At 46.8% G+C, this 12500-nt stretch overlaps 1 protein-coding gene across 1 annotated transcript in view; it reads left to right on the forward strand.

Moving 5' to 3' along the window:
- The window catches only part of cubn (cubilin (intrinsic factor-cobalamin receptor)), a 68890-nt gene that overhangs the window by 21050 nt on the left and 35340 nt on the right, over window positions 1-12500 (forward strand). Inside the window, exons 23-28 of the mRNA XM_035413908.1 lie at window positions 1747-1936; window positions 2105-2265; window positions 2435-2616; window positions 3073-3229; window positions 6656-6843; window positions 10382-10541. Coding sequence (XP_035269799.1) covers window positions 1747-1936; window positions 2105-2265; window positions 2435-2616; window positions 3073-3229; window positions 6656-6843; window positions 10382-10541 — 1038 coding nt within the window. The remainder of the gene's footprint in view (window positions 1-1746; window positions 1937-2104; window positions 2266-2434; window positions 2617-3072; window positions 3230-6655; window positions 6844-10381; window positions 10542-12500) is intronic.

Raw genomic sequence — 12500 nt, forward strand, 5'->3', positions numbered from 1 at the left:
AAAAAAAGCACAGTAATTGCTCTGATTGCTCATAAATGTCACTGGCACAAACCTGAAATTACATGATCGAAAGCTGGCCAGGACATCTACCTTGGCTTTCAAGAAGCTCTGCAGGTCCTGGAAATGGAAACAAGATCACGTGTCTCAATAGCCACTGTTCATTGTTGGGGACAAGTTCCTGTTCATTGACTGAGAACAGATGCATTGTTTCCATTGTATAGATTTTTTTGTGGGCACACATTTTACGGGGACCTGTTTGTGGGGACACATTTGTGGGGACTTGTTTGTGGGGACATATTTGTGGGGACCTGTTTGTGGGGACACATTTGTGGGGACATATTTGTGGGGACCTGTTTGTGGGGACACATTTATGGGGACCTCCACAATTAAGTAGCGTCTCCAGAATATTGCAGCTATGCCTCGAAATAACATCTCTGAAGTGATTGCCTGAAGCCTGTTTTACCCACAGTGGCATGCCGCCGCCGGGCCGCTCTGGTGCCAGAACGGCGAAAGGCGAATGGCGCTCTCCAGCCTCTCCACAAACGGCTTTTTGTGCCCCTTCTAAATGGCTAATCTGGAAGACACACAGGCACCAGAAAGAGGGAAATCGGCACCGGCTGTGAAACTCTTTTTCCACTGCGCTCGGACGGCGGGTTATTAGAGCACCACTCTCTCTCTCTCTCTCTCTCTCTCTCTCTCTCTCTCTCTCTTTCTCTCTCTCTTTCTCTCTCTCTCTCTCTCTGTATACTTGTGCCCAATCTGTGAGGCACCGTCCAAACCCAGATATGGCTGGTACAAACAGTGTGTGTTCTGTGAGTTCTCACAGACAACCCAGTGTTCAGCCCCGTGCTATTCCTGTCTGGCCAGAAGAGCAATTTATCCCTGTGCCAGCTCTGGGTTTTTAATTGCTGCATCCACGGCAGTAAAGAAACCAAATGCCCTTCAGTTGTGACCGCAGCATTCTCTTCCCTCTCATTGGTGGACCCTCTCCTCTTTGTGCGGTGACCGCGGAATGCTTTGTCCTCTAATTGGTGGATCTTCTCCCTGTTATCTGGTGGCCACAACATTCTCTTCCGTCATTGGTGGATCCTCTCTTCCTTGTCTGGTGGCCACGGCATTCTTTGCAGTGCCATTGGTGGATCTTCTCCTCGTCGTCTGCAACCAGTGTGGAGCTCTTGATAGATGCACGTGCCTGCAGATAAGCTCATAAGTGACTAAGCCAAGCTGTGCGATTGACTCACGTTTGGGATGGTCGGCGATTTAGCATAACTTCCAACTTCAAGTTTGAGGTTTTAAACATGACTGTCCAGATAATTTAAAAAAAATTAAGTTCAGTGCCGAAAATCATTGCCAAAATTTGTGAAAATTTATGGCTAACCCTTTCATTGCCTTTAATTAAAATTATTCTTTGAAAATGCTTGAAACATTTAAACACCAGTGAACATCTTTTGCAAATAACTGGGAATATTTGAAAGAAAATGCATTTTATTTTGCCAGTATTCTCAATAAACTTCTTATTTTACATAATTGTGCATTTTGATTTTAAACATTGAATGTTCCCCTGAAAATTCTGAGCGATCTGCAGGACTGGTTTCAGGTATGATTCAAAGCTGTAGTTCCATAGTTATGACAAATTGCCAGCTCTGGTTGCTCTTGGCGACAAAGGTAATAGGTGATTAGTGCAGAAAAAATGAAAGATGAACGTGTTTCTCCCTCCCACCCTGCACCCCCCCCCCCTTAATCCAGACTGCAGTGAGGTGTTCACCTCCCCCACAGGGGTGCTGAGTTCCCCGAATTACCCCCTCAACTACCCCGTCAACCGCCAGTGCATCTACCGCATCATCGTGGGCGTCAACATGCAGATCATGCTCAACTTCACAGATTTCCTCCTGGAGGGGTACACCCCGTACTGCAGATATGACTACCTGGAGATCAGGTAAGACCCCCCCCCCCTTAGGTCTCGTGGTGTAATTTTCTCCTCGGGGTGACAGTGGATCTCGATGATGTAATGTTCTCCCCAGGGTGACAGTGGATCTCGATGATGTAATGTTCTCCCCCGAGGTGACTGTGGATCTCGATGATGCAATGTTCTCCTCTCTTGCAGGGATGGGGGCTATGAGACCTCCCCTCTGATTGGGACGTACTGCGCCAACCAGAGGCCACCCCTGCTGGTCTCCCACAGCAACAGGCTGTGGATAAAATTCCGCTCCGACTTTTCTGCGACCTTCAGGGGATTCACAGCGCACTGGGATGGCACTCAGTCAGGTGTGTGTGTGTGTGTGTGTGAAAGCACCATGGGAGCTGATCGTCTGGTTATGATAGAGAACCAGGGGTCCATAATAGAGGTCCTCGACAGTTACCTTCCCTCGGGTGTCTGACCTATGACCTTCTGACCTCTTATGCCCCTCCTCCTGTCCGCTCCTCCCACCCCCAGGCTGTGGAGGGACCCTGACCACCAGCACGGGCAGCTTCTCCTCTCCGAACTACCCCCTGCCCTACCACCCCAGCGCCGAGTGCTACTGGCACATCAAAGTGAGCGCAGGCAGCCGCATACACCTGCAGTTTGGGGACTTCCACCTGGAGGCCAGCAGCAGCTGCACCTACGACTACCTGGCAGTGAGTGGAGAGCGCTTTCGAACCCCATTTCCAACACTTATTACACATGTATTATGTGTTATTACGTGGTAATAAGCGCTATTACATGCACAATGAGCAGATAGTGGTGGACTTTGTCTTAATAACGTGTTAATATTGGCGTCAGTGACTGATGAAGACATGTCTATATCAGCGTTATAACGTGTTAATGTAGGCAACAGTGAGTAAGGGTGGCAAGTCTATACTGTATATTGGTGTTAATTTGAATTGCTGAGATCAGCAGTCTCATGATGATAATAACATGTTAATATAGATGTCGGTGTGTGAATAGGACTTGTCAATGTTATAATGTCTTGAAGTAAATATTCAGGTGTGTGCGTACTGTTGGTCCGTTTATCAGTGGCGATAACATGTTAATAAACAGTGTTGTTAACTGGAGTGTGTGGTTAAATAATGGCCTGTGCGCACCTGTCTCAGGTGTACGATGGAAACAGCACCAGTGCCCCCGTCCTGGCCAAGCTCTGTGGGGCAGTGACCCCCCCTGTTATCAACTCTACCCGGGAGCAGATGTACATCAAACTGAGGACCGACAGCAGCATCGGAGCAGGGGGGTTCTTGGCCGCCTACACACAGAGTAAGTAACTACCGACACACTGCCCCTATACACAGAGTAACTTAACACTCCCCTACACACAGAGTAAGTGACTACTGACACACTGCCCCTACACACAGAATAACTACAGAAACTCCCCTACACACAGAGTAAGTAACAACCGACACATTGCCCCTACACACAGAATAACTACAGACACTCCCCTACACACAGAGTAAGTGACTACTGACACACTGCCCCTACACACAGAATAACTACAGACACTCCCCTACACACAGAGTAAGTAACTACTGACACACTGCCCCTACACACAGAATAACTACAGACACTCCCCTACACACAGAGTAAGTAACTACTGACACACTGCCCCTACACACAGAGTAAGTAACTACTGACACACTGCCCCTACACACAGAGTAAGTAACTACTGACACACTGCCCCTTCACCCAGAGTAAGTAACTACTGACACACTGCCCCTACGCACAGAGCAAGTAACTACTGGAAAGGGAACCAACCCCCAACCACAGAAAAACCATCGCTTCAACTTCAAATGCAATACCTTTAAAACATAGCTGAGTTGAAATGACTTAAGACAATTAAGTTAACATTTTAAAGATCCTTCCTGATTTTGCTCCAGGTCCAGTTGCATACGTTTGAGAGCTTCACGGATGTGTCGATGAATTAATGAAACAGATTCTTCTCCTGCAGAATTATTGAGCATGGGATATGCGAGCATGGCTGGAAGCTCATACAGGATCTTTTGGAGCCAGGAGTCTGTGCCCAGTTTGGCAATAATGTTGTTTTTTCAGAGTCAGCTTTTTTTTTTTTTTTTAGTTTATTTGGAATGGGTTTCATTCCTCTCTTCTAAAATTGAGTTAAGAATGTCTGCTAGACGGGGAGTACACAGACCGTTTGCAATGCTCGGTTTAATTATTTTAAATTACCATCTCAGTAGAAGCCTCCTCCTGTGCAGCACAGTTATGCTGTTAATTGTTTGTTTTTTGTTTAAAAAAAAATTAAAACTAAAACCCAGATCAGATTGAAACTGGACGAATCTCAGTGGTGGCTTCCCAGACATGGATTAAGCCTATCGAATATCAGACTAAATTTTTTATTTTTTTCAATGGAAATCTTCACTGAATTTTTAATTTAGGAGACAGTTAAGACAGTGAGATTACTTGTTTCCGTAACATCTGGTGTTTAACCTCGGAACGTGTGGATTTGACACGAATCTCGGAGACCACAGCAGCCCTCGAATGCTGTAGCTGGTGCTGAACAGATTTAATTCTGAACACGTTTTAAAACCTCTTGCATTGACCGATGCTTTTTTCCCCCCTTGTTATCTGAAATGTCCCATACAGAGACTGTTAGTGAGGACAGTGGGGAGGTGTAGACAGTGGAAATGTACGTTATATGCACATTGTGAATTGTTTACTGGCTAGCGGTTTTTGCGCTTTATTGAGTTGCAGCGCTGTTCTTTGCCAACCCAAATTCCCCTTTGGGGATCGATAAAGCAGTTACCCATCAGTCTTTGGGATTGCTTCAGTGATAAGACCGGGCTCAGATGGGACCCTGTGGATCACTCTCAGTTCTAGGTCTGATTGGTCCAGAGCAATGGTGTGAGCTTCTGATTGGTCAATGCAGTGCAGAGCTCTCAGGATGGAGGATATATTGATTTAATTAATGCCAGGTGGCGATGGAAGGGGGGTGAGTTACAACAAAGGTGCTCAACATCTAAAGCGCTTCATCAAACCCGCTCCACTCCCTCCCTGTAACAGCATCCGCTTGCTGTTATTGATCTGTGTGTGTGTGTGTCTGAGCCTGTGGATGTGTTATGTATGTGTGTGTGTGTGTGTGTTAGCCTTTGTGTGTGTGAACCTGTGCATGTGTGTTGTGTGTGTGTGTGTCAGCCTGTGTGTGTGTGTGTGTGTCAGCCTGTGGGTGTGTGTTGTGTGTGTGTGTGTGTGTGAGCCTGTGGGTGTGTGTTGTGTGTGTGTGAGCCTGTGTGTGTGTGTGTGTGTGTGTGTGTGTGTTGGGTAGGGTACAGTTAGCTGTGTGTGTGTGTGTGTGTGTGTGTGTGTGTATGTGTTGGGTAGGGTACAGTTAGCTGTGTGTGTGTATGTGTTGAGCAGGGTACAGTTAGCTGTGTGTGTGTGTGTGTGTATGTGTTGGGCAGGGTACAGTTAGCTGTGTGTGTGTTGGGTATGTGTGTATGTGTTGGGTAGGGTACAGTTAGCCCATTTTCGTGCGCTCGGTCTGAATGCAGTGGAGCCGCAGTGTGCCAGGAACAGAAAGAACGGCAGCGGCGGCCATTGTCCGGTTTCCTTGGCGACAGGGCCAGCTTGAGGGGCTGCAGTGAAGCTGAGGAATTCCCAGCTGCGGCTTTACTGTCCTGGCCAGCCTTCTTTTGGGCTGGAACGATCCTGTTTCCTTTTGTTTCTACACCACAGTGCCTTGAAGAGCCAACGCTTCCTGTAACTGAAAGCCAGCGTCTGCCATCTTGGCTCTGGGCCCTGTCCCCTCTTTGTTTCTGCGGCTGCAATTGCAGATCAAAGCTAACGGCCATTGCACTATGAGGAAAACTGGCCGCATGGTCCAAATAGTATTCTCCTGGACTGCCCACACTTTAACTGTGATGAGGTTTTTTCGACACACTCTGATAACCCTCAGGCTCAAGACAGGTCCATCATTGCAGGTCCAAGTGCAGTAACTTTTAAGCCTTTGAAGAGAAGATTTTTTAGATTTTTTTTTTTTTTCAAAATTCTAAGTCAGTGTTCTCCACTGCTTTCAATTACCAGTTCTGATTGTTACAACAGCATTAGAATGTTCAGCTAAGGACATTCTGTTCACATATTTGTAATCTTACACCATAAAGGGATAAATCTGATGGTGGAAAAACGCAGCTTAAATTAGTTTGAATAAAAATAAACTTTGTTTTTTCTTTTCTATTTAAAATGGTTGTTGCTGTGTAAAAAGCACAGTAACAGCCAAGCCGTGGTTGTAAATATGTCAGCTTTTAAAGTGTGTAATCTTCAGAGGTCTACAGTAGTCAGACAGTCGGGAAGTCATGTGAACTCCAACCTCCACATTTAAAAATCCCATTGTGCCACTGCCCCCTTGCTGTTTTGGTCATAACTCAGCTTTCTCTCTTTCTCTTTTCCTCCCCTCTCTTCATCTCTCTCCCCCCTCCCTCTCCCTCTCATCTTCCCTCCCTCTCTCTCTCTCTATCCCTCCCTCCCTCTCCCTCTCATCTTCCCTCCCTCTCTCTCTCTCTCCCTCCCTCCCTCTCCCTCTCATCTTCCCTCCCTCTCTCTCTCTCCCTCCCTCCCTCTCCCTCTCATCTTCCCTCCCTCTCTCTCTCTCCCTCCCTCCCTCTCCCTCTCATCTTCCCTCCCTCTCTCTCTCTCTCTTTCTCCCCCCCCCCCCCCCCCCCCCCCCCCCTGCAGGTTGCCAGGGCATGGTCTTAGCCAATCAGTCCAGGGGTGTGATTGAGAGCCTTGACTACCCCAACAGCTATCCCCACGCCTCCAACTGTAGCTGGACCGTCCAGGCCAGCATGGGGAACACCGTCAACTACACCTTCCTGGCCTTCAACCTGGAGCACTCCACCCCCTGTCGCTATGACTACCTCAGGGTGAGGCCCAGAGAGGTCCGACAGACACACACACACACATACAGACAGGCAGACAGGCAGGCAGACAGACAGACAGACAGACAGTCTGAAAAAAATCTATTTTACACCCCCCCCCCATAAGGTTCACCTACCTTTCATAAGTAATCACTAAATGCTTTATTTTTTTTTTACATTTCTTTGTTTATTTCCTGTACATTACAATATTTCAATACTTTATTAAATATGAGATTTAAAAATATGAAACTGTCCCAGGAACAGGTAGGCTTGGAGCACAATGACTTTTTAGATTGAGATTTTAGCTGCCGCAGATTTATATAATAAGAGGACAATTTCGGGGGGTCTTGAATGCCCTGCCACAAAATGTTGAATGGGGAACTCATGGGGACCCCCTGCAGTGCTTAGCTGGAGTTCCTCCTGGCGTGAGTATTTGTTTTTGTTTTTCCTTTATAAACAGAATGCCAGATCTAGTCTCATCCTCACATCTATGGTGATAGATCTCCGGTGATGTCATCGGTATTTGTACAGCTGCTGTAGAGGATGCTGGGTAGCCAGTCACTCCTCAAAAACAGAATGTTTTAACAGGAAATGCACGATGAGGCTATTTTCAACCCCTTTCAATTGTGCACTTTTCGGTCACACAATCGTTTACACACTGAGACACAAAACTATCGGTATCTTCTCTCTCTCTCCCCCTGCACACATTCACGCACACACTCACACACGCACGCACACACACGCAGAGTATCTGTTGCAGAGGAAAAGGAAGTGGATGTATTATAAGTGCAACTTAACGGACAAAAGGAGGAGGAACACCTGCAGTGAAGCAGAAGGAAGTTTGAGCAATAGCAAGCAAAAAAAAAAAAAAAACAACGCTGGTGGGGATTCAGTGTTTGAGTCACTCTGTAGTCCTCAGTCTGGACTATAAGTAGGCTTCAGACTACATGGTTTAACCTTGAGATCGTTCACACTGCAGGATACAGGGATGTGGAGCTTTTTATAGTCACACTGTGCAATCATTAAAAATGTTTTTTTTTTCTCAGCCATTTAATGGATTGCAGGACATGAAAAGGCCTCTGGCTTTACTTTAAAGTGGCACAGTCATTAAGAGCTTTTAGCTGGCAGTGTTAGAGGGTCATTAGGAGGTTAGACTTTTTCTGGGGTTGGGAGGGAGGGAAGATTTCACTGTCTGGTTCACTGCTCGGTTCACGGTGTCTGATGCCGGTGTGGTTTTACAAAGACTTGAATGTCACCTTTGGCTCGGCTTTCCTGTCACCGGGGAAACCCAAACACACCGCTCATGATCCTGAGTTGTCCGTTGGAGGCTCTTGGAGCCGTTAGTTTGCCGAGGCTTTGAACTTCAGTCTTTATCTTCCTCTCTCTCTCTCTGTTTCTGACCGTTGTGGCAGTTGGTTAGCCGAAGCTTTGAACTTCAGTCTTCATCTTTCTCTCTGTCTTTCTGTTTCTGACCGTTGTGGCAGTTGGTTAGCCGAAGGTTTGAACTTCAGTCTTCATCTTCATCTTCTGATCTGTTTCTGTCGCTGAGCACCTCTGAAAGTCTGAATCGCTGCATGTTTTGGCCATACGGGCTTCCAGTTAGGGTTAATGCTTCTTTTCGCCGGCACTGACTCTTAAGCCTGTCAGTTATTCTTGTCCTAGTCTTATTCATCATCCTCAGCGCTACACTACTTTTTATCCTCTGCAAAAAAAAAAATCATGTCTGATTGGCTGTAATCAGACCGCTAAACAACCCGAATGACCGTTTAATGTTCTTAAATTTATTTGCACAATAAGAAAGAGAATCTGTTGATAGATTTTTAAAAATACGTATGCAGGACAGATAAAAGAAGAGCTTGTATATATACACTCATTACGATAACGAACATGAAAATATGTAGATCATACATGAAGTACAGCATTCCCATTATATGGTCTGTAATTACAGGACCGCACACTGGTATGAAGAGGGACAGGCTACGCGTCGAGCCTGCTGTGAAGAGAATAAAAACATCTAAACGTGAGCTTTACGCTGCTAATTACACAGCATGCTCACAGTCACATACTTTTTAGTGTGCGCTGGTGTGGGCTGGGGTGCATTATGGGAAAACGAAAACCAGCTTTCTCATGATCCTTGCGTGGGATGCGGTCCCACCATCTGGTTGCGTTCCCCCCCCCCCCTCCCCGGATCTAATTTCCCCGCCTCTGTTCCTCGAGATCAAAAACGTTTCTTCCGAATGTGCGTTTCTTCAGCCCGACACCATCACGCTCCTGATGGAAAACTGGGGAGGGACTTGCCCTCTCCTAATTTTGGGGGGAAGGTTGTGTGAGGGAAGCCATTGTTGCGGCAGCTTGATGGCTACATGGATTCTGTTTTATTCTATTCTATTCTAATTAATCTCAGAATCAACATGTTGGTCAGTATTGGACTTGTCAATCCTAGACAGCAGGGTTCTGGTGTACCAGACCAGACCAACAGAGTGCTGAGCGGGGTTCTGGTGTACCAGACCAGACCAGCAGATCACTGAGTGGGGTTCTGGTGTACCAGACCAGACCAGCAGAGCGCTGAGCATGGTTCTGGTGTACCAGACCAGACCAACAGAGAGCTGAGCGGGGTTCTGGTGTACCAGACCAGACCAGAAGATCACTGAGTGGGGTTCTGGTGTACCAGATCAGACCAGCAGAGCACTAAGCAGGTTCTGGTGTACCAGACCAGACTAGCAGAGCGCTGAACAGGGTTCTGGTGCACCAGACCTGCCAGAGTCGGCTGCAGTCACACGTCCAGCGCAGATGACGGGTCTCCTTGTGTTTCTGTCACCTCCTCTGAGAGGTCCTTCTGCACTCAGGCCACGAGAGCTGCAGCAATAGCAACAGGTCCTCACAAGGTCTGTGCGCACACACACACACACACACAGACGCACACACACACACACACTCACACTAACACACTATTTCCACTTTCCATAACGGCACCTCATTTTTGTCAGAACTTCACAGCTTCATTCACCAGTTGGCAGAGACTGAACCCTCCAGAGTCAAAATGTTGTCACTAACACTTGAGATGGAAATTACTGGTATAATCCAGACTGCTGCCTTTTTTTGATGCATTTTTAAAATCTTGTAGTTTATTGGATTTTTGTTTTGTTTATTGCACCTCATGAATACAACAGAAGTGCCTTTCTTACCTAATGACAGTGGCTTGAATTTTCCGCTCCGCCATTACTTACAGTCATTTTGTTTTACGATACTCAGTTTAATTTCCAACTGAAACCATATAAATTTTGATTTTTTCATTAGTGCTAAATTATTGTTAACTTCTGTTGAGTGTGAAGTGTGTCATGGCCAGCTCGAAAGCGATGGCCAAAGGAGGGAGACCACATGTTGAATAACCAAAACGGTGAACAACAAAAACTTTTTTTGTTTGTTTCAAACATTACGAGGACAGTCCTGGTATTGTGATGATGCAGCAGCTGGACCTTCAGTCCTCCAGAGAGTCCGGCCCTCCGACTGCTTCACCGCATCCTCTCTTCTTCTCTGGTTTCAGCTGCACGACGGGCCGAACGAGCAGGCCCCTCTGATTGGCTCTTTCTGCGGGAACACGCCCCCTCCGCCCAACACCACCACCGGCTCCACCCTGCACGTGGTGTTCCGGTCCGACTACTCTACCGCACTCTCGGGCTTCCAGATGCTCTGGTACCAGAATGGTAAGAGAACCGGAACCAGAACTCAGGACCAGGAACCCAGGAGCTGACCGCAGGCTATGCCACTTAATCCAGTCAATATTTGTCAATAGCTTGGAATTGAGTTGTGCTGTCTTTTGAGGTGCTGTAGATACAATACTGTATGAACAGAGTTCGATGATGACAATAATGAGGATGATGATGATGATGATGATGATGGTGATGGTGATTTCACATCTGTGTACGGGGGATCTGCACTGCCCCAAAGAAAGATGTTCCATGACATCACCCTAGGCAACTCTGGATGTAATTAACCTGTTGTTCCCATGGAAACATGGAAAGGGTAAACAATTCCGTCTGTGTTTGTGTGGTGGTGGGCGGGGGGAGGGGGGGAGGGTAAGAGCATGACACTTCTGCATGTAAGGCCTGGATTCAGTCAAACCTGTTCTTTTCTTACCCCTATGGTAAGGGAATATACTCCAGTATTTTGTAAATATGTGGACTTTTTGGAAAAATACACCACCAAAATGCATTCACACCCATGTATTTTGGATATTTGTCCATATATTGTGAAGCGCTGGAATATTTTAATAGTATATTATAGTTTAATATGTAATGAGTAACATTTTAAATTTAAGTGCTAGCTTTTCTCTTCACCGTAACGCTTAATTTTTCAAGGTTGCTTCTCCAGACAGGAGGAGGAACGGCACACGCCGGAAGGGGGGTTCAATTTGGTCAGCTGGGACTACGGTCATGTGCTAATCCCATCCGAGCGAATAGCTCTCACTCTCTCTCTCTCTCACTCTCTCTCTCTCTCACTCTCTCTCTCTCTCTCTCTCTCACTCTCTCTCTTCTTTCTCACTCTCTCTGTCCCCACATCCCTCTGTTTCTATCTGTCCCTTTTTATCCAGCTCACCCGTTCACTCTCTCTCTCTCTCTCTCTCACTGACTCTCACTCACTCTCTCTCTCTCTCTCTCTCTCTCTCCTCTCTTTCTCGCTCTCTCTCTGTTTCTTTTCCTCTCTGGTTCCTCCCTCTTTATTTTCACCACTTCTCTGTTTGTTGATCGTTTCCCCTGGCAACCAGTCAGCAGACTGGCGGGACTTTTACTCCGTTCATTTTCGTTTTTCTTCACACTAGAATTTGCAGGGGGGGGGGTCAGATCTGTGACCTTTTAGAGGGAAAGGGTCTCTGGTCTTCAGGTTGTCAGGCCTTCCAGCATGCCACTGTGGAAAAATGTGTCACAGTCTCTGATTCACTGGGACTCGAGGATGTGGTTGGGGTGATTTAGAACCCCCCCCCCCCACCCCTTAAATTTATTTACCCCATTCATTCCTGCATCATACCTCAAGCTTTGTTTGCGTTCAGTTAATCGTGAGCCGCTGACTGTAACCAACCCCACGGTGATTGGTTGCAGATGTCGTAGCTGGAGCAACTGAAACAGCAGGGAGTGTCTGCAAACAACAATTGAATTACAAAACTACAATGGAGTGCAGTGGAGTGATTGGAATAGTTAGGGACTGTCTACAAACTACTGCACAATCATAGGAGAGAAGGGATTCCCTGCTTTTTTTTTGTTGTTTTTTTTTTGTTGTTTTTTTTGTGTGCCTATTGAGAACACCAGCAGTACGTGTTTTTTTGTGAACAGTGGCCATTGTCTCACAATGTTTGGTTAACCACTAGTGTCAAAACTTGCCAGTTATTTTTTTGACTGAGACAGAGGGGGAGTGACTCATCCTGGCCCTTCTCTCCAGTCCTTGGGTGGGGCTGCGGCTATTTTTGCTAATGATGGGTGGGCAGGGCTTGAGGGTGGGGCTTTAGAGCGAGGCTGCGGGAGCGGGGGCGGGGGGGTTGGGGGGGGTGACTATGACACTACAAGAGGCACTGCGGGCTGGGTGGGACAGTCTTACTGTGTTTCTGCATTTCTCTCTCTCTTTCTCTCACGCTGTCTCTCTCTCACTCTTCCTCTCTCCCTCCCTCCCTT

The sequence above is a fragment of the Anguilla anguilla genome, chromosome 4 (assembly GCF_013347855.1).
Source record: "Anguilla anguilla isolate fAngAng1 chromosome 4, fAngAng1.pri, whole genome shotgun sequence".
NCBI lineage: Eukaryota > Metazoa > Chordata > Actinopteri > Anguilliformes > Anguillidae > Anguilla > Anguilla anguilla.